Source organism: Cryptomeria japonica, chromosome 1 (assembly GCF_030272615.1).
Source record: "Cryptomeria japonica chromosome 1, Sugi_1.0, whole genome shotgun sequence".
Lineage (NCBI taxonomy): Eukaryota > Viridiplantae > Streptophyta > Pinopsida > Cupressales > Cupressaceae > Cryptomeria > Cryptomeria japonica.
In genome coordinates, this window is record NC_081405.1 from 523305444 (window position 1) to 523331471 (window position 26028).

The following is a 26028-nucleotide window of genomic DNA, read 5'->3' on the forward strand; positions in this document are numbered from 1 at the left end:
CAACCACCTATTTTCATACTATTGTTGTGCGCTCAAGGACAGACACCTCTATTCCAACTCGAAATCAATGCTATGGTCTGACTAACATGCAACTTAGTCACACGTTTTACACTATATTTTACATTCAATGGATGTAATTGGATAACATGTCACTAACACGCAGTACCATTTGTCTATTCTCAAGCCTTGTTATTGACTAACTCCATCTACTATGGTAAATTGCATCGTGTGTTAGCCTTTGGCTTTATCGCTGTTAGCTGCATCAAATCACAACTCGTACATGAACAATGGTCCGTGAGGTTGTGTCTCTTCTGGTTCCAAAATAGAAAAATCATACAGACTAACAACCTTGTGTTAGATAGAAGCAACCATCAAATGCAAAACCTACGATTAAAAACCTGCCACAAACATGGGGTGTTAGTCCCCCCATTTTGTTTTTTGTAGCTACAATAGAGGCATCCCACTGTGAGAGTAACTTGAGTTTCGTGCTAGTGTTTTCTCTGACAAAAGTACCAAGTTTTTGCAATTCACGGCCTCTTCTTCCTGCCAGGATGCCCTCCAAATGCGATTCCTTCATTCACAAGCTTTTAATGTGCATGTTATGCACAATAAACCGGCAGTAACCATGAAGCATGCCGTAGCCATCCTCCGACATTTCCACATAATTTTGCGTGGGCACCGAGGACTGAAACCGAGAAGTCGACAATAACTCCACATCACATACCATGGGTCGGAGCACCACGAGAAGTTGGCATGGTATGCATGTCTTGGAAATATATGTCGATGCATGTTGTTGGTACGATACGTCCATTGTCGAGCCACAATACACATAGCCTCCCACATATATATGCATTTATGTTTATTCTACACTTTTCGAGTGTGATTAGGTGCTTCCAACTTGTGTCAGACATGTCTATTCTGGCTTCAAAATGAGATTGTAACAACGACATGAATCGACATACATGACACACGTCTATTCTGGCTCCAAAAATGACATATCGTACCAATGACATGCATCAACATACATGTCCGAGAATAAATATATATATGCAAATACAAGTGGCAGACACCTAATAGCTACATGAAAGACACAGTGAGATAAAATGTTTTGTTTCAAATTGAGCTTCTTCTACGTGGTCTTGACCTCGTTTACATGCTATGGTTTGCCTTTTGATGCAAACAGACTCCTCAAAATTAGGTTGTTGACTCATTGATGCAACCATTCCTTGACTGTGTGTGACCTGCTCTTGTTTAGGAGTTGATCTGTTGTTTGCTGACAATTAGGAGTTGATATGTTGTTTGTTTGATGATAGCAAACATGACGCCTTTTTCATTTGCTTAACATGGAAAAAGTAAGACTAATGCGCGAACGAAAACATTATTGTTGAAGGGCTCCTTGTTGAAGTAGCCTCCGTCTATTCTGGCTCATTGTTGAAGGGGGATTTATGGGACTATAGGTTTTCTTTTTTTTATCTAATGAGCACCTGAGAATAATGGAAACAGAGCATAATATTTCCATAGTTTCTTTTATCTATGTTTTATTCTATTGTTTTCATTTGTATTGTAGAGGACATGTTTGTGTGTGTGTGTCTCTGCGAGTGTCTGTGTGTGTGTGTATTGCTTCATATTGACATATATATATATATATACTAACACACACCAAACCACAAACAAACAATCCAAACCCTGACGGTTTTCAACAAAATCCCAAAAATCAGCCGTCAACAATCAAAAAGGGAACCTTGGTATCTTGACACGACCATGTTGCAAAATGATGCCTAATTTTCACAGATAGAACACAAAATGACACAGGAAATAAAATAAATAAATATTGAATGTCTTAGGGTTTCAAATTACCGCAACCGCCTAAGCCTCCACCCAAATCGTTGTTCTCTTGACACCTCTTGAGGGCACACTCACAACCACCTCTGCGATACAAAAATGATATAAAAATTTACAATTTCAAACACTGGGTTGACGAAGGAATCATAAAACTATCTTTATCTGTTAGGGTTTGAATTTACCGATGCCACCATAACCCTAAACAACAATCTTCAATCGTACCACCCCCTGTACGCTACGATACCTCCTCCTTGCACATGAAAAAAAACCCGCGTCTTAACAGATGAGAAGGGTATACGACTAACAATATACCTAGACAACTTGGGTTATGCATGCGGTTGGCTTTTCTCCTTCCCTTCGAAGCCACACATATTTTAAGAATGCATATCTATAACTACAATTGAAGCGTAGCTCCTTCGCTTAGTGATTCAACCGGGCACATGAATTTACAGCCTGAATTTCCAGGGTCGAATATTTTGTTTCGCCTCCACCAGCGCGTTCTGCATGCAGCTACCAGATGAAATATATTTTCAATTTTCGCGAAATGGAGTTTTCATTCAAAATTAAAAAAAAAATGAATTGAAAACTATGCCCATAACACGTGGCCGCCACCTGATGTTAGTCATGTTAGTCGACGCAAAATCTAAATTGGCGGTCACTGAAAATGTAAAACGCTTGCTTGGCGGTATGTTAACCGCCTCGCCCGATGTAACCGTAATCGTCACATCGCAGTGACAACGGCCGGGAAAGTGTTAACCGCGAGCAAGCTTTTCCGTCAAATGCAGAACGACAACATCATCCATGTCATCGCAGCCGCGAATTCCTCCATGTCATCTGTGGGTCCCAGGAACGTCGCTCTCATGGACCTAACGTACTTGAATGGTATGCTTTCGACATCATATCGAGGCATGGCGTTTTGGAGCGAGAATAGCTACAGCCGTGGGATAAAGGGTGGCCATGTCCATTTAGGAAGGAAAATCACGCACGTTGGACCATGACAGCTTTTAATCACCACACTAAAATTGCAAAATAAAATTTGACACCTTGGACGAATCATCGTCAACACGTGACGAATTGACCAAAATTTTCTGTTAATCCACTCAACGGAAAAAAAGGTTGGAACTTGGAAGTCCACGTGACACTCCACGTAGACCCCGAAATTAGGTTGCGCATCTCCCCTCCCCTATATTCAGTTCATTCACGTAGCTTTCAATGGAGAACAAACAGTGGCGATCTGACAGCATAGACGAATTTTTCGGCGAGTATGATATATATTCCTTGCAGACGATTTGCCCGAGTCATGACATTAATCCCTCGAGATATTTCTACATCGGAACAGCCTGTTTGGCCAGGCCGTGTGAACAATGGGGGAGGTGCTGAAAGCGACATCGATGACGAAGGTGCAGGGAATGGTCAAGATGATTTCGATCTCTTACACCTTTAAAAGGACCAGCCTCAGCAGTTGATTCGCCAAACCAGATCGGTCCTTTTCGTACAGGGGAGCACTTTCCAAGTAATTATTATAGAAGGAATAATTTTTTTCAAGTGATTAAATGGGTGAATGAAAGAATTTTAATGACGTGCCCATTTTCTACAGTTTCGGTACAAAATCATGCCTTATCGCCCTCAATTAGTGCGGCTAGGGAAGTTTCTGTCTGGTGAGCTTTACTGTGTTTCAAATGGAGTCCACACTTGTATTTCGCTGTGCAGAAATTTCTTTTCGTGCAGAAGCAGATTTTTTCTAGAGCTCAATGTTTTAATTTCCAGGTGAATATATTGAAGGTTGGGGGCTAGAATCCTACAAATCCCTAGCAGAAAGGAAAATGCCGTTTCCTTATGGACTATTTAATTACAAATATTTTCGAAAATCATTGAACAGTTCCTGCAAAGAGATATTTGTATAGAGTCTTTCATGGACTCACTAGGTTATTGAATGGAAGATAAAAAATGATTGGTGAAATGGTTTCTTCCCTACTTTAATTTAGGATAAAAAGAGGAGACAGTTTCTTAAAATATTCCCAGATTTTTATCGTAGTTGGAAATTTTCTGAAAATTTCTAAATAATTTGAGTTGGGAAGACCTTTTGCAATAAAACTGCAGCAAATCGAAATCTTTTGGATGATTTGCCCTAAGGCATACGGAGTTTCCAAGAACAGAGTGACTGATCCTTAAGGTATATGGAGTTTCCAAGAACAAAGTGACTCATCCTTAAGGTATATGGAATATCCAAGAACAAAATGACTTATAATTTCCTTGATTATGGTGATTTTGAAAGGGTCCCACCCTTTTACCTAGTCTATGAAAGAATTCAAGGATACTCAGAAATCAACAAGAAACACCAGCAAAGATCATACAGCTGTGAAACAGCAATACTACAGAAAACTAGTACACCTACCCGATGGGCAAGGAGAAGAAAACAGGGTTAACATCCCAAAATACCGAATCTTATCGGTTGATCCTATGCTTCATAACTTTTTTAATTATTCAAGACGACTTTTATGATTTTTTTGGGTGGAAAAAGACAATCCATGTAAAGACATATATTAGGATCATCGGACGTTGAAAATAATTTAATTTAAAACTGATCTCTTAACATTCTCGTTGCCTGTGCGCTGAATTTCTTAGGCGAATTGCAGGCATGGGGATGATTACTGTAAAACCTCTGTATTTACTCTGTCTGATAACAGTCGCAGTTTTGTCAGGTGGCACTCATGCTTGTTCTGATGGCACTTGCCAGGTGAGTATATCTATTCAATTCCATTCTTCTAACTGTTTTAGATTAGTTAGCTTGCTGAGAGGTCAATCGACACTGCAGGAAAAATATAGTAGGTAAGGGGCTGGTAGCTCAGTAGTAGAGTCGGGGAGTGAGGAAAAACTATATTGATGAGTTCGGAGGACAATTGTGATGGAAAGTCATTTTCTGGGAATATTTTTTTTGAAAATTGGAATCATGGTGTTGTGACTTCAACTAGGAAGTGGTGTCTGAGTTTGCTTAAAATAACGAAGGGAAAAAACCAAAAAACAATAATACAAATTAGAGGATATCATATATACTATATGTATTGTTTTTAAAAATTGAGTTTTGACAGCGTTTTTTATCAAGTCTCAGTTGGAGTGAAAAATCAGCTTTCAGAGTTCTTACAGTCTCAATGCTCTGAATTGAACATCTTCATGCCAGTCATTTAGGAATTTCAAAAAAGATAGAACTGATAAGTTTTTGAAGTGGATAAGAATTAAATGAGTGGGCTTATTCATTTTATTTGCATTGCTTAAATGATGAGCTAGTATGTGATCAAGATATCTGATGTTCACAAATCATAGGAATTTACTAGAATTTTATTTTATTCTCAGTGCAGGTGCTGAAAACAGGGTATTTGTTGGTCATATATTGTAGACTTCACTAGGAATTGAAATTGAACTCACTTTTTTAATTTTGTGAAATTTGGGGACAATTTTTCAGCTTCTAGATCCTTGCTCAAGTGACAGTGATTGTGCATCTGGACTTTATTGCTCATCATGCGACGATATCGATTTGAGGTGTGTTCGTGATCAAGCAACAAATCCATTTCAAATTGTGGTAATTGTTTTCCTTGCTTTAGGTGTTATTTGATTTAACAAACTGCCCTGGAAAACATTGTTAATATTATTAGGAATCAAAGATAAAGACTAGTCTACCAGAGAGATCATTTAAAACAAGCATATCTTCTTTTGACCCTTTCTTATATTTTTATTTGCTTTTATCTGGATTCCATTGTGGTGATAAAAATGCTCACAAAGTTAAATGCAGCTAAAAGAAAAAGGATTATCATGCTTTCCTTTGAAATCTTAAATTTTTTTCTTGTATCATCATTCAAGCAAGATTTGGTTTTGATGTTGCTCATAAGGATTTATTCAATTTCTTTTTTTGGGTCTTTAGAACGGTTCACTTCCATTCAACAAGTACTCATTTCTGACTACACACAACTCATATGCAATTGACGATGGTACTCCCCGGCTCACCTTCACCAATCAAGAAGACACCATCACACAGCAATTGAATGTATGCATTCAACTTATTTCTCTCATTTTCTTTGCTTTGAACGTAATTTATTTCAGATAAACCTGGAATTCTTTCTGATTGTATTCTTTTTGAGTTTTTTCCAAATGGATAATAACCCTCATTTTGACAAATTTCGATGGTCTCCATTAGGCCTAGGATCACCTAGCTTCATTTGTTATAAATTTATGCCACCAAATTGATAAAAGAACAGCTATTTTCTATTTGAAAAATATTAATCATGCAAGAAGCAATCCATGAAATTTTTTCATATATGATTTTATAAATAGTTCAGTGAGGATATCTTTTTGTCGGATAATTGTTTTCTCCTTTTTATTGATGTAACAATACAAAACTCAAAGATGCTGACTTTCTGATGAACACAATGTCTTGGCTCTAGAAGGCATTAAATGACATCTAGTTGTAAAGCTTTTTCATTTAAACTGAAAGCATAATGACAACAAAATTCAATTAGATAATCTTCCTTTTTAAGACAGTCTATACAAACAGCAGTTCTAGTTCTTTTTTTAATTCCATCCAATATACTCCCTCTAAACTAGCAAAGTTCATGAAACTAATTTCCTTCTGAATGTGAAATTGGAATCTACTAAAATCCCTGTAATTTATATTTAGGCTCCTCTAACAAATTAATTCTGTAACTAAAACTGTCATACCATTCTGAGTAATTGACCAGAGTCGTTTTTTGCATTTATTTTATGGTTTGAATTTTTTTGAATAAGGATTGCTCATAGTTCCACAACCAATACTTTTCGTGATTTTTCATTTAGCCATTTTAGTTGTATGGCCTTTCATACCCGCTTTCCCTCCATGATGGAAATACTGAATTGCAGTTTTTTTAAAGCTCTAAATTCAATAGTATTAAAGAATTTCTTCAGTGGTCAAAATCCAATGTGGTAAAACCTTAAGATGATCCTCATCTAAAGGCTCCCGAAGTCTCCACAGCATTTGATTATATGTAGGAAATTTCAAATTTTTAAGGTCGAGTTATGTTCTTTTGGCAATAAACCATACAAAAACTTTGTTGTATGCGCATGGCAATCAAAACCATCTTCCTTATAGACAGTCTTATCCAGAATCCTTTCTTTAAAACAATATAGACTATGGAAGCTTTAAGTTGTCAGTAATACAAAAATGTTACATAAAAATAAACAACAATGTTAAATTCAGAAAAAATAACACTGACGAGTGATTCCAAAACATAATACATTATTGAAAAGTGCAGAAGCAATATGCTTGATTCAAATAAGTACAAATACAGTTCATAAATCAAGAGTTAAAGCAACAAATACAAACTTCTGCTCTTCTCCCACCAATCTCTCTAATCCCTTCTATAAAGTATCCATAATAAAATGTAACTACAGCCTTTTCTAGGCCTAAATTAGCACCATATTTTCATGAATGTCCAACTTTGCCCAACAAGTTTGAATAGAGGTCATCAAAATACACCATTTTGCACTAGACTGTTTTTAAACTACTGGTTACAGTTTCTAACCATTTCAAAACTAAAAGAGGGATAAAAATATATACAACACAAAGAGAAGTACAAAGCAAGAAGGGCCAGCCACCTAGCAAAAAAAAAGAGCACTGCACAACCTTGTCGTTATCCACTAACTGGTCCAAAATGTGAGACAATTCCAAAGGTAAATGTCCCCTATCCACTATATTCCAACCTTGCATTTGATCAGAAGCCCATTTGGCCAAACAATTTACAACTCCATTCCACTCCCGAGGAATGTGAATAAAATTAACAGATTCCAACGAGCCACACAACCTCTGAATCTGTCTAATAACCAAAGCTAAGTGCCAACTGACATCATCTAGTCGGTGCTCATTCAGCAGAGTCACCACCACTCGAGAATCAGATTCACAAATAGTCCTTGTCCAACCAAGAATACAATCCACAACATACAAAGTGGTAAGAGCCTCCATGTAATTATTTGTTTGAAGACCCTTATAGATAGAAAAAATAAATTGAACTTCTTCAGTGCTGTCACGGCCTACTTTGCCAATTCCAGCATGATCAGGATTCCCCTGAGAAGAGCCATCAGTGTTAACTTTAAAAACTCCTTGAGGAGAGATCCACTGACCATCCCAATTTATCTTCCGCAAAGGATGTTTGCATCTATTCCTCATGATCTACCTACCATTCCTCACCCCAAGAGAAGGATCACCTCCTTGGAGAGGAAAATTTAGCCAAGTGTAGATATCAACATCTTCAGGAGCCACACCTGCAGCAAAGTCACACCTTGCCAAGACAGTCTCACGAAGAGAATTAATAATTTTCCATCACAAATGTTGAACAACATCCTAGCAGCATGAAAAATTCTGCAATTCCTCATTAACCAAATATTCCAAATAATGAAAGTGGGTCCTAAAGCCCACGCAACCTGAAGAAAGTGAGTCATAGTTGTGGGCTTACCCCAGCAATCCCAAAACTCAGCCAAACAAGAGACGTGCCAACAAGCTTGATTCCAAACTCTCCAACAGAAGTGCCAAATTTTCTTAGAGAAAGAGCATTTACAGAAAAGATGAAAAACACTCTCCTCATTGTTACGACACAGAACACACATAGAGGGACCAAGGAAGCCCCTCTTGCACAAGTTATCCCAAGTAAGACAACGATTCTCAACCACGAGCCACATAAAGAAGTTGCATTTGGGCCATGAAAATTTGTTCCACACCTATTTCTACCAAGGAACCTCTAAACCTCCAAAAAGTTGTCTATTAAGCTCCAAGTACCTCACAGAAGCAAAGTACTTACTAGATGAAGTGCTACCCCAGGCAAGAATGTCTTGCCCCACCAAGGAGCTGCACTCACAAGAAGCAAGAATCTGAGCCCACTCGGTACGAGCCTCCTCCAACGCACCTGGCGTCCATTCACAGGATTCCTTCCATATGTAACTAGCTGCCATCCCCAAATTTCGAACAGTCTTATAATTCACAACCATAGTCTAACCAACTATAGTATAACTATCACATAGTGGCTGTAAGTCCAAATATATGGAGAGAATAGGAGGATTACCATCCTATGAATCAAGCCAAAAAAGATATTTTGAGCCCTTATTGCAGATCCAAAAAATCCCCTGCTTAATAAGTTGAGCCCCTGTTTTTAGAGAGTGCCAAATCATAGATCCCCTTCCCTCCTAACAATAACGAGGAACATCCAAAATGTTAACTCCTTTTAAATATTTATGCGTGAGAACGCAAGCCCAAACCTGATTCTGACTAGTACACCATCGCCAATATTATTTGGTTACAAGAACTTGTCCATTCAAGATGGTAGAACGAAGACCAAGGCCCCCCTCCTTCGGTCTACACACAGACTCCCACTTAACTAAATCCACTTAGAAGCAAGCAAATTACCACTCCAAAGGAATTGATGCAAGAGAGCATCAAATTCTTTGAGGAAATACATAGGAGCTGCTAGAACAAAAACCTGTAAATAGGAAGAGCCTGAATCACAAATTGAAGAAGAGTCACCCTAGCAGCAATGGATGGCGATCGAGGAGTCTAATGATTAACCTTTCGATGCAACTTATCAAGCAAGTCCTACCAGTAAGGCCTAAGTTGCCTTCCAACAACTAGAGGAATACCCAAATAGAGCAAGGGAAGAGAACCAATTTGAAACCTCAAAATATTTGTAGTCCTTATTTGAATAGGTTCAGGATTGTTAAAAAAATAAATAGAAGATTTGTGATAATTGACTTTTTGACCTGAAGCAGCTAAATAAATATCCAACGCCCGCCTGGAAGATTCAACTTCATGAAGATGAGAAGCCCCCATAAGAGGAGTATCATCCACAAACTGGAGATGAGAAAGCTTAGGCAACCCATTACCCCAGCTCCAACCTTGAATGAAGCCTTGGGAGACTCGAGACTTAATAAATCTGCCCAAGCCTTCAGCGATAATAATACCCTTGGTGAAGACCCCTAAAAGCTCCAAATAGCTAGTGTTCCACCGGCGTTGGGGACGGGGGGACAAGTTGACGGGACAGGGGGACAGTATAACAGTATAAGAATTACATTTCAAATGAAACTATAGGAAATTTGAAATACTAAATCTAAATACCAAGATTTCTTCAATGCTAATTGCTAATTGCTAAATAAAATTTGACAAATGAAATTGTCAAATTGGAGATTTCTATTATATCGAAAAAGGAAAATATGAATATCTAATGCCATTGCAAAGTCTATAAAGATGATTACATGATTCATCATTACAATGAATAGCCAAATACAAATACTAATAGCAATAGCATTACAAAAGAGACTAGAGTCAAAGACAAAATGACAAAACTCAAAATGTAGCTAGGGAAAGGGTGGGGCCCACGTCCAATTAGGGTTACCCCCCAACCCCCCAAAATGAAAAATGTTACTTTTTTATAAATTTTAACTTTAAAACCTACATTTCACGTGGGGCAACGGGAGACGTCTGGGCATCTCCCTGCCCCTCGAGAAATGCTCCCACGTGTCCCAAAGAGACTTGAGGATGTCTCCGCGTCTCCACGTCTCTTTGTCTCCGGCAACGCTTTGGTGGTGGTGGCCGTACGGTGGGGGACGTTGCGTCCCCGTCCCCTCGTCCTAAAGAAGTCCTTGTCTTCGAGACGCGGCCAAAAGGGGGGGACGCATCCTCGTGGAACACTGCAAATAACTCAAAAGGCTCGCCATTAATAATAACAGATTAGGACGAAGAAGTAACACAACTCATCATCCAACTGACCCATGCCTGACTAAAACCAAAGGCTATGCGATTTATTTGCAAAAAGTGCCACTTAACTCTATAATATGCTTTGGCCACATCCATTTTGATGAACATAAATGTCCCCTTAGACATGGCCATAGAGTGAATGACTTCCGAAACTAGGACCACCTCATCTAGAATTTGTCGCCTAGCCACAATACCCCCTTGCTCCTCCGAGATCAAAGATGAGAGCCAAATTTTGAGCCTCTCTGCAATCAATTTAGTAATGATTTTGTACACCACATTACAAAGAGCAATGGGCCTTGTTGTGACGTATTCACACATCGCCCCATTGCAAATGGGGACCCCTACTTTTTTCGCTTTGTGGGGTTTTGCTTTCTAGGTTTTAGAGTTTTGTCTGTTAGCCTTTGCTTTTTGAGTGTCGCCAGGGGGATCACTAGGATGGCAGGCTCTGCTTGAGCCAAGGTTGAGTCTTTGGAGCCCCAAAATTAGGGTTTCTTTGAAAGTCTTCCTTAGGGCCTGGTTTTGATCTTGTTGCTAATTGTGTCTTGCTTGGTGAGTGAGTATCATTCTTGAAGGTCCAAGCTAGGTCAAGTTGGTGAGTGATGAAGTTTGGAATGTCATCCTGATCTTCAAATGCCCTGAAATTTGGCTAAGTCTGGAATGTCCTGATCCTGAAATTTGGCTGTCTGGAATGTCCTGATCCTGAAATTTGACTAAGTCTGGAAAACCGAAGAATCCTCCAAAAACTAGATTTTGCAATATAACTCCTAGAGGTCCGAAACCACTCTCAAACATCCTGACATTATATATGGAATATAACTTAAAGTATAAGAAAGAAGAAAGATATAAGGAAATGTCACTTATACTTCAATGTTATATTCCATAAAATGATCTTGACGGAGAGACCAAAATGTCAAATTTCACTCCTGACCCTTCCAGAGGGTCCAAAGCGAATTTCGCTCCTGACCCTTCCAAAGGGTCCAGAGCGAAATTCTCCATAAGACATTCTACTTTGACCAAAACCTAGAACTAACGCATTCCTAGGCTTGAATGAAGGTAAAAACGCTTGTTTGAATGAGGAAATGTGAAAATGAAGTCAGGATTTGAGCCCAAGGATGATTTTCGCTCCTGACCCTTCCAAAGGGTCCAGAGCGAAATTCATTTTTCTCTACTTCGCTCTTTGACATGACCAAGTTTGTTGACTTCTGGGGCGTGATGGGAAGGTTTTGATGCACATTTGTCTTTGAGAGGAGATTTGAGGTGACAAAATGATGGAAATTAGCCTAAAGTAGGAATTTCGCTCCTGACCCTTCCAAAGGGTCCAGAGCGAAATTCTTGAAAACCTCATTTTCTCCCTTGTTTAGACCAACATTCTAGTTTTGAGGTGATGGGATGTGAAAATGTGAAGGATTTTGGCCAAGATTAGGAATTTCGCTCCTGACCCTTCCAAAGGGTCCAGAGCGAAATTCTTGAAAACACTCATTTTTCTTTTAGCCAAAGTCAGGACCAAGGTGGAAATGAAAGGAAAGTAGTCTATGTTTGCCTCCCAAGGAAGATTAGAGTTTGAAAAATCAAGAATCAAGGTCAAAACATGATTTTCGCTCTTGACCCTTCGAAAGGGTCCAAAGCGAAAATCCTTATATCTCTTGTTTTCTTCCTTGTTTTGGCTAGGCGTTGGCATGATGAAGGAGGAATTAGTATGTTCTTGCCCTGAGAGGGAGTGGGATGCTTTAGAAAATCAAGTTTTTGCCTAGAAGATGAATTTCGCTCCTAACCCTTCCAAAGGGTCCAGAGTGAAATTCATTATATACTTCATTTGCTCCCTTGTTTTGGCTTGAAACCTTGCTCCTTTGATGGAAAATGATCTATATTTGTCTGCAGGAGAAAATTGAAGTTTAAAAAGTGAACAATCAAGCCCAAATGGTGATTTTCGCTCCTGACCCTTCCAAAGGGTCCAGAGCGAAAATCCTCCTAAGGCTCATTTCCTCCCTAGTTCGACCAAATTTTGAGTTGCAAGGAATCTTGAGGGGAAGAGTGGACATGTTTGGACTTTGGAAATGTGTGGGAGCTTTGAAAAGATGAAGGATCAAGTCAAGAATGAGATTTTCGCTCCTGACCCTTCCAAAGGGTCCAGAGCAAATTTTCTCAAAACCACCTTTTTTCCCAATTTTGTGCCAAGCCTAGTGCTGACTAAGGTGAGTTTTGATGGGAGAGGTCCTTAGGAATGACTTTGACCTATCAATGATTATCAAATTTGAAGGAATTGAGCCAAAATGAGAATTTCGCTCCTGACCCTTCCAAAGGGTCCAGAGCGAAATTCCTAGGATCACCCTTTTTTCCTTGCAAATCAAGTCAAGTTTTGGTTTTTTTGGCCTAGATAGGAGTGAGGCGATGTGTCCTTGGTCTTGGAGGTGGATTGGAGTTGAAAAGATGAGGAAGTAAGCCTAAAATAAGATTTTCGCTCCTGACCCTTCCAAAGGGTCCAGAGTGAAAATCCTAAAAACCATCTTATCCTCCAAATTTTGTGCTAAGTCAGGCCTAGACTAGGGTGAGAGAAGCTATTTGGAATGCCTTGGAAAGATGTTTGACCTTCAAAAGTGTGAATTTTGAGCTAAAATGAGAATTTCGCTCCTGACCCTTCTAAAGGGTCCAGAGCGAAATTCTGGATAGGTCCTGTCCCTGGCTAGGTTTTTGAGCGAATTCTCCTTTTTGGGCTTTGTGAAGATCAAACCAATGTTGCCAAGTTGAGGAATGGATTCAATATGAGGGAGTCCAGATGAAGTGAAGTGAAGGAAGTGAAATTGAGTGTGAATAAGCAAGCAAAAAATGAATTTCGCTCTTGACCCTTCCAAAGGGTCCAGAGCGAAATTCTTCATCTACCTATTTCCTCCTTGTGTCAAGTCAAGACTAGGAGTCTTGAGGTGTAGTTGAGGTTGAAATGATGTTACTTTGCCCTGCAAGATGAATTGAAGTGAAGAAAATGAAGAGTTGTGACCTAAAAGGTGAATTTCGCTCCTGACCCTTCCAGAGGGGCCAGAGTGAAATTCCCAATTTCACTCAAATTTCTCATGATGGAGGTCAAGGCGTGAATCCTTGGGCTCTAGAGGAAGGAAAACTAGTGTGCGCTTGCCTTGGAAGGTATTTTGGAGAGGAAACATGATAGATTTTGTCCTAAAAGGTGAATTTCGCTCCTGACCCTTCCAAAGGGTCCAGAGCAAAATTCTTAAAAACCTCTCTTTTGCCCCAAATTTGCATCAAGATTGGTGTTGGTTGAGAATGAGGGCGTCCTTGGGCATGTATCTAAGCAAGTATGGTTGCAAAGTGAGAACAATTTGAGCCAGGAATGCAAATTTCACTCCTGACCCTTCCAGAGGGTCCAGGGCAAAATTCTTATGAAGCCTGTCCCTAGAAAGAATCTTGAGCAAACTTTGTTTTGATGTCTTCTTGTTGATGATTTAAGGTATAAAATGCTATGTTAGAATAAATATATTATGTGTCCTTAATCATCTTATGGTTTGTCTTGCAGATGAAAGAAGACCAGGCTAGATCAAGGACGACCTTCGCCAGGCCAGATCAAGGACGACCTTCTCCAGCATCATCAGGGACGACCTCTTCCAGACCAGCATTTGAAGGAAAGGTACACCATCCATCCTGCGCATCAAAGACAAAGGAGGTTAAAGCAAGGGTCCGTTGAAGAAGCCAATAGTTTCAGAAGAGTTAATTAAAGCTAGCTTCTCAACATCATCAAATTGAACATCAACCAAGTTACAAGTGTCAGACAAGGTGGCATCCCAGTCATCACTCCTCCAGTCAGATTGGTCCAACTCAGCGTGTCCAGATTCAATGTACCCGACTCATCAAAGATGGCACTAACTTTGATGTACCTACCCCGGTTATCCATTGGTTGAATATTCCAGAGAAGACATGTGTCCAAATAATGCAATTATTTCATTGGCCGGAATTGAGTTTGTTGTAACAAACCCTAATTAGGGTTTTCATTGTAAAATCTCGGCCATTGATCTGAGCCATTGAATTGTACTGAGAGCACTATATAAGCCCTGGCTCCTCATTTGTAAAGGCTAACAGTTAGTCAGTAGTTAGAAGGTGAATAGTTAGAAATAGTGAATAGTCAGCTGATAGAATAGCAATTAGAGTAAATTAGGAGGACAAGGCAAGAAATTGTTGCCTTGATTGTAAATGAAACCCCTTTTTTATTGAAGATATGGTGAAAAATGTCATTTCTTTACAATACGCATGGTCTCTTGTTGAATCTTCATTGTAGATGGTAAATAGTTAGATTGAATGAAGAAAATTGTTGAATGCACCTGTGTGGAATCCGTCTAATCCATACCACTAGCCTCTTACTGATTGTAAGTGCGCCCTGCGTGGTCAACTGGCATAAAATGAGCTTAATCTCAAGTCATTACACATCTATTGTTCATGCATTAACTTGAATGATGATCAGTATCTGATGGTATCCGATTTGAATATATTTGAAGCATCCCCCAGAAGATCGCACTGAGTTGGTGTTGAATTGTTCAACCTGATGGTGAGACCCAGCCCAGTAGGACTCCACCTAGTCGTTCATCCATCTTCTCGCATTCTAGGTAGTAGAGTAGACTTCTTGAACCCTGCATCTTTTGCCATTTGTTTGTCTTCCAGTTAGTTAATAAGACTTCTGATTCCAGCGAATCAGATGTTCAGGTCATCGAGTGTAAGTCCCCTTGTGATTCCAGAAAATCACATCATACCGCGGAGAGCTTATCCACACGTAGAGATCCTACATAACAAAACCTTGGAGTTACTCCGACTGATCCTTCGGCGAGATCTTCAGCAATCGGGAACTTTGTTCAAGAGAGGATAAGGTACCTTTTAGGTATTTTATTTTGTGTTCGCATGTGCATAAAAAACACATCAACAGGCCTGAAGAAATCCAACCAATTAGCCCCTTCCTTTTTAGGAATAAGAACAAGAAAAGTTGAATTCAAGGCCCAGAGCATTTGTTTGCTACCATGAGATTTTTCCAAACCACCTCCAACAAATCGAATTTAATAACATCCCAAAATTCTTGAAAAAATTCTATAGGAAACCCATTTGGACTAGGAGCTTTGCCCTTATGCATCCCAAAAACAATTTCTTCCAATTCAGACAAAGAGATTAGATGAATGAGGGATTCATTCATCTCATTGGTGACTAAAGAGGGAATACATGCAAGAATCATATTCTCCTCATCTACAGTAGGAGCAACCCCCCCAAAAAAAAGACCACACAAAAAGGGACCCCGTCCCCTCTCTCTGCCAGTGAACCACCGCAAAATCCCCCCAATGCACCAACACACAGATCCGAAAGTAGAGAAAAGAATGATTGCAGAGAAAATAATGGAGCCGCGGGTAGGGAAGAACCCTAGCTCGTGAGCCTGACAAAGGCCATCCCATCGCCATCATCGTCTCTCAAAATTAGTAGCATACCATTTCATAGGCACATAAAATCATGATCACAATTTCTAACCATTTCTAATTGCAGAAAGAAATCAATTTACTAGGAACTAGTTGTAGAATGGTGTTAACATGTTCCTGCATCACTCCCTAACTAAATTATTCAGCCTTTTTGAAATTTGATCAATTTCTTTACCAAAAAACTAAATCACAGGAATTATCTTAATAAGATGGTAGATATATCACATCCCACATTATAGCTGCTTACATGTTGGACTTAGCATAGGTTGTAAGGAGTCAAATAAATGAATATTTCCTTTGAATGTTGGAAACCATAGAAAAAGGTTAAAGTATAGGAAAGAAACTGAATCTACCATTCCTAATGGCATTTTAATATTGAAGGAATGGGCAGCATAGAAAGGGAAGTTAGGTTGCCAGAGGAGATCAACTTTTGCCAACTCCTTTAAAGTCTGTATGGCTTCCAATGGCTGCCATAAATTCTGAATTGTAACAACTGCCCATCGGTTGCTATTAATTTTTTTTTACATTTAATTCATAAACAAGTACCACTTTAATCGACCAAACATCTTTCTTCTAGCTAGAAGTGTCAACTTCACAATTTCTTATATATTTTAATTTTTTTTAATTTTTTTTTGTGTTTGGTAAACTTTTTAACGTGAGCAGTGATGCTGGCATGACACGCCCTTCAGCTCCACGTGAAAAATGCTTTTAACCCGGAGCTATGAATTGTTGAGCCCAGAAACAGAGGACCTCATCCCCACACTTCACTTGATCAAACCCGAGAGCTCAATGTCCCAGCGAAAGCACAAGGTGTGCGAGCTCAGTGGCCCAACAGGGAATTGAACCTTGGTTGGTGCTTCACCAATGAAGTACTTGAACCGCGACACTACATGCCTGAAGACATATATTTTAATTTATTAAATCCATTCAAAAGGGGACATTACAGTCCACCCTTCACTATTATTTAAAGTTTTGAATCCTTCTAAACTGAAATTTCATCACCCAAAAATTTTGTTTTGGCCATGAACCACCCAAACTTATATATGAAGAAGTCTATCATTGCAATTGTTTTAAACATTTTTTACCAGGTGACCCTCTTGTAAAAGTACCATTAGAAGACATTACTAGATTTGGTTCACTATTATTTAAGGTTTTCAATCTTCGTGATCTGAAATTTCATCACTCAAACATTCTGGCATGGTCTATGGAACACTGAAATTTTATATTAGGAAGTCCACCAATGCATGTGTTTGAACATCTTTTACCAAGTGATCCTCTATGTAAAAATCTTAAGGTTTTAAATCTTTGTAACCTAAAATTTGATCACTCAAGGTTTTCGGGATGAGCTATAAACCACTTAACTTTAATATGATTGCAGTTTTCCATAATATGATGGCACATTTAGGTGCCAGGCACCATTCATAAAATTATTTCTCACTTGGATCGCTCTAGAGATCTTATGTTCACCTTCCATAAGGTTTTTGAGAAGAATATTTATTTAGCAGATTGTTTGGAAGAAGCAATGGCTTATCCTTGATGTTACTCTTTGGGAATCACTAAAGTTCATCAAAGAAGCAACTTTGCCTTTTAAGGAAAACCCAAGAAAGGGAAAGCAACAACCATTCTGAACAGTGTGAAGAATATTGAAACTAGAGAGAGAATGAAGACCTGAAATCTTAAGGCCATTGATGATGGCTTTGAACCCTAGAAAACATCCATCTCCATGACGAACACAAGCCGATATAATGGGCATTGTTTTGTATAGCATAAATCAGACTTGTATTTGGACATTTTGAGATATCCCTGTGAAACTTTCCTAGTGCTTCCCTCTAAAACTTGAGGATTTTAGAAGCTAGGACTCCTTTGTCCCCATCTAACTTGGAAAAGTCATTCAAGTTTAATAATTTTTTTCTTAATGAGATGCGCAGGTTATAAAACTGTCTTTACTTCAGGCAAAGCCATTTCCAAAGCTCATCGTCCTTTCCTTTCTTTTGAAAGGATCTCATTACCTTTGCTGAGGTTCTTCCCATTCCTAAGATAATAGATTTTGGCGTAATCTCTTTCCTATAAATTGTGCTGATTCGTAGATGCAACAGTGTCAGGTGCTTAAAGGATCAGAAGAGAGCTGTTGAAGTCCTTGGAACAGTACTTTTAGTCAAGAGCTATATTTCTGTGTCAGATGGATAACCATAATCTGCTTATTGGCCTTGGAGCCTTTTTGTATTAGAAATGAGGCATGTTAAAGAGGGAGTCAGCTTGGGATTCTGCACTGGATTTTGAAAGCTTTATATCAATTATTTGTTTCCTTCAAAAATGTTTATTTCTATGATACACCAAATTTCAAGGATGGGGTTTGCAGTGGACAGGGTGGATTTTTTAATAGACTTGTGAGGACTTGCGAGCCATATTTGGCGGCGAGTCACTTGCTAAAAATCTTGCGGACGAGTTTTGCCCTAATTTGCCGTGAGTTAAACAACAAAATATTGCTAAAAATCGCACAGTTTGGGGTGAAACATCGGTGGTAAAAACAAAAAAAAATTAACTCGTAAAAACCTCAAACGAAAAACTCATTTCGCTTCCTTTCCCAACCACGACGGAGGTGTTTTGATCGAGAAGCAATCTCTAAGTACCTAGGAATGTAGTTTGGTAGCTCGAGGGCCTGAGATCTATGGGAGTCGACTGCTCCCAAGAAAGGCACTTGGACTCTAGCCGAATCATATGATCATCAGTGATCATCATACTCTGGTGTCTGCGCTAAGTTTATTGTTAATATTAATTTGATGAGGAAGAGTGCTTTAACGGGAGGGGCAAAATCAAATCGAGGGATTTGAGCCCGTAACCAAAGAATAATTAAAATATGTATATATTTTCCCAATAATCTTGTTTAATTATTTGTGGCTTAAAAAATATATTATAAATAATAATCTATAAACAAATTATTTGGAAATTGGATTGATTTTAATATTTAATAAAAAATTGTTTTAGTTCATCAAAGATTCAAAACTATTAATTGTTTATAATATTATATATTAATAAAAATATTATTTGTTTGATTGAGTGAAGAGTGAAAGTTAATAAATAATCAAAAATATAATTGAAAGATATTCTAGAGTTATTGAAAATTTGAAACTATTCCAATTTTAAGAAATTATATATTTTCAAATGTTCGATAAAGTTGCCGAGTTATTGCTGATTTTTCCCTGAGTTTTTAAAATTTTTGGGCCAGCCGAGTCATTGCCGGGTCCGAGTTTTTCAACTATGGTTTTTGGGATTGTGTTGGGAAGGCCATTTTTTCGGGGATGATAGGGGATGGCAATTTAAGAAATTGGGGAAATTTAAAAATATAATAAATTTTTAGTACTTGTATGATAAAGCATTCATCATATACATTCTATAATCTGATTGAACTGAGATTTCATATGAGAGTCCACTCACAAATTAACAAAATTTCATTGCTTCTATTATCAATGTACATATTTATCATATAAAAATTACAACAAAATGTCCAAAGACTACAAGTTCTAGCTGCAAATTGTTGGGATCTATGCAATTCAAATAAATTGTGAGTGTGTATGGACTTAGATAATCTTCTACCTATATGAATTTTATTACTATATGAAATAAGGCCCGTTCACCCCTTGACATTGAATGGACTATTGCCAACAAAAATGGCCATGCTTAGCCTACAAATAAAAGAAAGCTACAGTGGAAGAAATTGCTTATCTACCACATTCTAGTCATGCACACTTGTAGACACGTAGGCACCATTTAATTCACGAGGATCTAAAAGCATATACGTAATAACAGGGGATGTTGTATGTGAGATGGTAAGAAATGCCAAGTGGGACCAAAGCTCCTTGATTTTTGCTTCCATGGCCACACAGGCAAAATCAACTTGAAAGAGGCCAAATTGTTCTGAACTTTGTGTGAAAATCAGATTCACTAGTAAAATATCTTAGTTCATATTAACTGGTAAAGATTACAATTTATAGAAATACAAAATATTGTAGAAATTAATGATATTACCTACCTCTATCTACCTAATACTGTAGATACATTAATGAAATCTAACAACCTAAGTTGACCATTAACAATATAAGAAATTATTATTCTAACACCTTCCCTTAATGGTCAATCTATCAAAAACACCAAGTTGCCCCTTGAATTTTACAAATTTATCCGGGCTTAGAGACTTGGTGAGAATATCCGTAGTCTGATCCACTGTCGGAACATTCTGTAATTGAACTGATCCGTCTTCTACTAGCTTGCGGATGTAATGACAATGAAACTCGACATGCTTGGTACGTTCATGGAAGACTGGATTTTTGGCTAGTTTGAGCACCCCTTGATTATCAGTATACAAGGGAGGACCTGTCTGTGGCATCTACACGTTAGAGAGAATCCTTTGGAGCCAAATTGTCTCACATGCGGCCTTGACTATTCCTCGGTATTCGTCTTTGGTTGAGGAAAGAACCATGACCTGTTGCTTCTTGCTGCTCCAAGTGACGACACCAGTACCCAAACTGAATACGTACCTGTTGTGACGTTTTCACACATCGCCCCATTGCAAATGGGGACCCATGTTTTTTTTGCTTTTTAGGGTTTGTTTTCTAGGTCTTTTAGGGTTTTGTTAGTTAGCCTTTGCATTTTGAGTGCTGTCGGGAAGATCAATAGGATAGCAGGTCCTGTCGGAGTGAAGTCCTGATCCTGAAAATTCGGCTAAGTCTGAAAGTCCTAATCCTGAAATTTGGCTAAGTCTGGAATGCCCTGATCCTGAAATTTGACTAAGTCTGGAAACTAAAAAACCTCAAAAAACTAGATTTTGCAATATAACTCCTGGAGGTCTGAAACCACTCTCAAACATCTTGAAAGTATATATGGAATATAACTTAAAGGAAATGTCACTTATACTTAAATGTTATATTCCATAAAAATTATCCTGATAGAGAGTTCAAAAAGTCAAATTTCGCTCCTGTCCTTCACTGAGGATCCAGAGCGAATTTCGCCCCTGTCCTTCTCCAAGGGACCAAGGCAAAGCGCTCCTGTCCCTCACCAAAGGACCAGGGCGAAAATACTTATTTGAGCCATTCCTGGCCTTGTTTGGTTAAATTGAGACATCAAAAGCATGGTGAAGGACGAAATGAGCATGATAGAGCATCCAGACTTGATCAAAAACAATGAAATGATGAAGTTTTTGCCTAGAAGGTCAAATTCGCTCCTGTCCCTCACTGAAGGACCAGAGCGCTTTTCTTTATATGCACAATTTTAGACCTTTTTTGGACATTAACTTTTATTCATAGCATGAAGTAAGATGATATCTTCCTTAGCCAAGACATTTTTTGATGAAAATTGTAACGATTTGGCCTAGAGAGCAAAAATCGCTCCTGTCCCTCACTGAAGGACCGGAGCTTGAATTCCAATTTTGCATTATCCTTGCAAGATTTAAGTGGTTTCGCGATTTGAGGAGGTCAAGGGAAGTATGTTTTGCCCGTTGAATATAACTTAAGTACGTCACAATGAAGAAAATCGGCCTAAGTAACAAGTTCGCCCCTGTCCCTCACCAAGGGACCAAGGTGACTGGCTAGGGCGCTCCTGTCCCTCTCCAAGGGACCAGAGCGATTTTCCCTCAAGACAAGATTCGGGCAAGAGAAAAACAAGTTTTACGTTTGAGGTGGGTGAAGGAAGACGCAATCGATCCGTTGAAGATAATTTTCGAAGCTAGCAAAGGACGAATTGGCTTGTAATTGCAAAAGTGCTCCCGTCCCTCACTGAAGGACCAGAGCTTGAATTTCAAATTTGCACTGTTCTTGCAAGATCAAGACAATTTTATGATTTGAAGAGACCAAGGAAAACATGATTTATCCATTGAATATAATTTGGAAGGCTAACAAAGGACGGATAAGCTTGGATTTGCAAAATAGCTCCTGTCCCTCACCAAGGGACCAGGGCGAAAATGCTTTAAAGTGCACTCATTTCAAAGATCGAATAAATTGAACTCAAAATTCTAAGTAAAAATGCCATCTTGGACGTCAAAAATGAGGTCTTGGACGTAAAAAACAAGAAGTGTGAGGTCTAGAATGAGATCGCTCCTGTCCCTCACCAAGGGACCAGAGCGATCTTGTTAATAGCCGTTATTTTTCATGATTGGGCGCCAAATATCCTTCAAATTACATTAAATGCCAGATTCGATAAAACCTTGAAATATTTTTGGCATTTAATAAGTGCGCATGGTATTTAATAATTAATTTTGAGCCTAAAAATCGATTTTTTTTAATTATGAAGGCATTTAAAATTAATTATTATTAAATTAAAAAATAAAATGGGAGCGCTTGGGGTATTATTTAATGTTTTTATCAAGTCGGCCTCTTCTTTTATTAATTTTCATTTATCTTTTGGCCTATTTTTCCAAGTCGGCCCATGGAAATAAAATGGTGAGCGCTCTATATATTTGAGGCATGTTTTTCATTATTCAAATTATTCACTCATCATTTCAAGTGCGATTTGGAAGAGCAATTTGAGGAGCGAATTTCTACCAGGAGTGGAGATTAAGAAGGGCGAAATTCATCTTGAAGGCTATTGGAGAGGCGTATTTCTTGCTAGATTGGAGGATAAATTCCAGATGTTTTGAAGGTATTTGAAGGCGAATTTCCAGATCTTGAAGAAGCTAGTGGAAGATGGAGTTCTTTTCCAAGCTAATGGAGGCGCAATTTTATCCAAGGGAGAGCTTTGATCTACACTTTGCCTAGCAAATTCATCTTATTTTTGCATCATTTTTTTTTAGAATTAATTCCCAAGTGGAGGTATGGCGTAATCACCTTGGCACCATTTTTGAAGATTTAAATTTTGCTTTGAAAATCCTAAATTAGGAAATGATAACTCAAGATTTATCATGAAGTTTCCTAATTAAAATCTTGAATCTTCCTTTTAAAGTTTAATTTTTTTAGATTTCAAGATATATTACTAATTTTGAAATGTTGTGTAGGTATCAAGATGGCGACTCCCAAACTCGAAGGATCTACAAGTCGGAAGACTCTCCTCAAGGAAAATCAAGCAAGGACAAAGACGACCTTCTTCGATCCAGCCTAGCAAGGACAAGGGCGACCTCCTCCAGCCTAGCATCGACAAGGACGGCCTTCTTCGATCCAGCATCATCAAGATAAGGGCGACCTCTTCCAATCCAGTATTCCAAGGCGAGGTACATCAATCATCCTACACATCAAGGACACAAGAAGTTAGAACAAGGGTTCGTTGAAGAAGCAAATAATTTCAGAAGAGTTAATTAAAGATAGCTTCTCAACAACATCAAGTTGAATATCTACCAAGTTACAAGTGTCAGATGAGGTGGCATCCCAGTCATCACTCCTCCAGTCAGTGTGGTCCACCTCAGCATGTCCAGATTCAATGTACCTAACTCATGGAAGGTGGCACAAACTCCGATGTACCTACCCCAACTATCCATTGGTTGAATTTTCCAGAGAGGACATGTGTCCAAGCAATACAATTATTTCATTGGTCAAGCTTTAAATGTTATGTAATGGTTGTAACAAACCCTAATTAGGGTTTTCATTGTTGAATCTTGGCCATTGATCTCGAATTGATCTAGGCCATCGAATTGTATTGTGGGCACGATATAAGCCCTGACATTTCATTTTGTAAAGGCAATTAGCAATAGTTAGATAATAGTTAGAGAGTTGAAAATAGTTAGAAGATAGAAATAGAATAGTAATTAGAGTAGAGTAGAGAGAGAAGGCAAAGATTGTTGCCAAGATGTTGTTGTAAAAGACTTGTAACTTCATTGAAGAAATGGTGAAATTTATGGGTCGATTCGACAATTTGCATGGTCTTTATACTTCTCATGTTTGATTTTATGATTAGATGAGTGGAAGAAATGTGCTTGATTGATGGTGAAATTCGTATATCCATACTACTAGCAGTTTGTTGATTGCAGACTTGCCTTGCGTAGTCAACTGGAATCATTCAGCTTAAGCTTAACTTCAATTGTCGCTTCTTCATCGGTATGCATCAACCTGATGGTGTCTATGCCTGCAGTGATGATTTGAAACATCATAAAGCTTTCCTTCGAAGATCGCACTAACCTTGTGGAGATGTTCCTATGATGTCAAAACAAGACTTAGTTAGAATTTCATCAAAGATCATTCATTGCTCTTACATTCTTAGTGTTAGGATTAGATCCTTTCCTCGCCCTCATCTTTTTTTCCTTTTTTCAAATCTAAGCTAGTGAAAATCCTGTGTTCCAGCAATATTCAAAGCAAACCAGAAGTTCAGGCATCAAATGTAAGTCCCCTTGTGATTCCAGCAAATCACATCATACCACAAAGAGCTTATCCACACGTAGAGACCCTACATACAAGAACCTTGAAGTCATCCTGATTGATCCTTTTTCGCGATATCTTCAGCAATCAGAGGCTTTACTCAAGAGAGGATAAGGTACCCTTGGGTATTTTATTCTGTGTATGATTGTGTACAAAATACACGTCAACAGTACCCATAGGTGGATTTTCTGTCATCCACTAATCTTGCCCAATCTGAGTCAATATAACCAATCAGCTTTGGATTATTGCACCTGCTATACAAAATGCCATAGTTGGAAGTGCCTTTCACATATCGTAGTACTCGCTTCGCTGGAATCCAATGATCAACTTTTGGGGCCGTCATGAAGCGAGAGATGTAGCTGACAGCAAAATAGATGCCAGGTCTAGTGGTAGTGAGGTAGATGAGGCTGCCTACTAGTTGCCTGAATTTGGTTTCATCTACTGCAGGTGAATCAGATTTGGCTGATAACTTCAGCCCTTTCTCCATAGGTGTGGAAGCAGGTTTACAATCCTGCATTCGAAACTTGTCAAGCAAACTGCGGGCATACTTGGACTGTGAAATAAAGATACTATCATCAGTCTGCCAGACTTCAACACCTAAGCAATAATGAAGAAGCCCCAAATCTGTCACGTCAGAAGCTTGGCACAAGTCTTGTTTGATGGCTGTAATCAAATGTGCTGAATTGCCAGTAATGATCAAGTCATCGATGTACACAACAAGAAAAAGGATATCATCACCAGACAATTTGACATACAAATTAGTGTCAGAGGAACTGCGCTGAAAACCATGTTCAACCAAGTACTGATCAATCTTGAAGTACCAAGCCCGAGGGGCTTGCTTCAAGCCATAAAGGGCTTTTACCAATCTGCAAACCTGATGTTCCTTACCAGGAACCTTGAAGCCAAGAGGTTGAGTCATATAAACTTCTTCCTGGAAGTCACCATTGAGGAATGCACTCTTAACATCCATCTAATGAAGTTTCCATCCAAATTGAGCTGCAATGGCTAGAAGAAGACGAATTGTACTCATCTTGTCAGTAGGAGCAAAAGTCTCCTTGTAGTCAATGCCCTCCTGCCGTGTAAAACCCTGAGCAACCAATCTAGCCTTGTACTTATCCAAAGTACCATCTGCATGATACTTGACTTTGTAAACCCATTTACAGTTGATAGGTTTCTTCCCACGAGGTAAATTAGAAAGAACCCAAGTGTTATTCTTCAGAAGACTATGGTATTCTGTCTCCATAGCCTTTTCCCACTCAAGAATGCCTTTAGCCTCAGAATATGTTTGGGGCTCATGGATGTTGTGGATGTTGGCCATAAGTGCAAGGTTGATTGTATTTTGCTACTTTCTCTTGCGGTGAATTGATCTATCCTCAAGAAGCTCATCATCACGAAGATCTCCTATAGTCTTGGCTCACCATTTAGGCCTAAGGGTAGAAGTACCAACATTTGGCATTAGAGGAACAACATCCCTTGGAGTTGCTGGAACAAAGTCATCTGGATGCGAATCTTGTGAAAAATCAAGTGGTGCTGGATCAATAGATTCCTCATCTTCAGAGTCAGAATGCTCTGAAGCCCTCCCATCATGGGAACCAAGAGGAAGACGAACACCAACATTAGGAGTCTGCATAGACGA

At 38.8% G+C, this 26028-nt stretch overlaps 1 protein-coding gene across 5 annotated transcripts in view; it reads left to right on the plus strand.

Annotated features, from left to right (window-relative positions):
- The first annotated feature begins 3063 nt into the window (after positions 1-3063).
- Positions 3064-26028, plus strand: part of LOC131060066 (PI-PLC X domain-containing protein At5g67130) — a 30332-nt gene continuing 7367 nt past the window's right edge. Inside the window, exons 1-4 of one of the 5 annotated variants that reach the window (XM_057993176.2) lie at positions 3064-3355; positions 3440-3500; positions 5303-5379; positions 5759-5881. In XM_057993176.2, coding sequence (XP_057849159.2) covers positions 5359-5379; positions 5759-5881 — 144 coding nt within the window. In that variant the 5' untranslated portion in view covers positions 3064-3355; positions 3440-3500; positions 5303-5358. The other 4 variants (XM_057993171.2, XM_057993195.2, XM_057993180.2 and 1 more) reach the window with 4 other exon arrangements.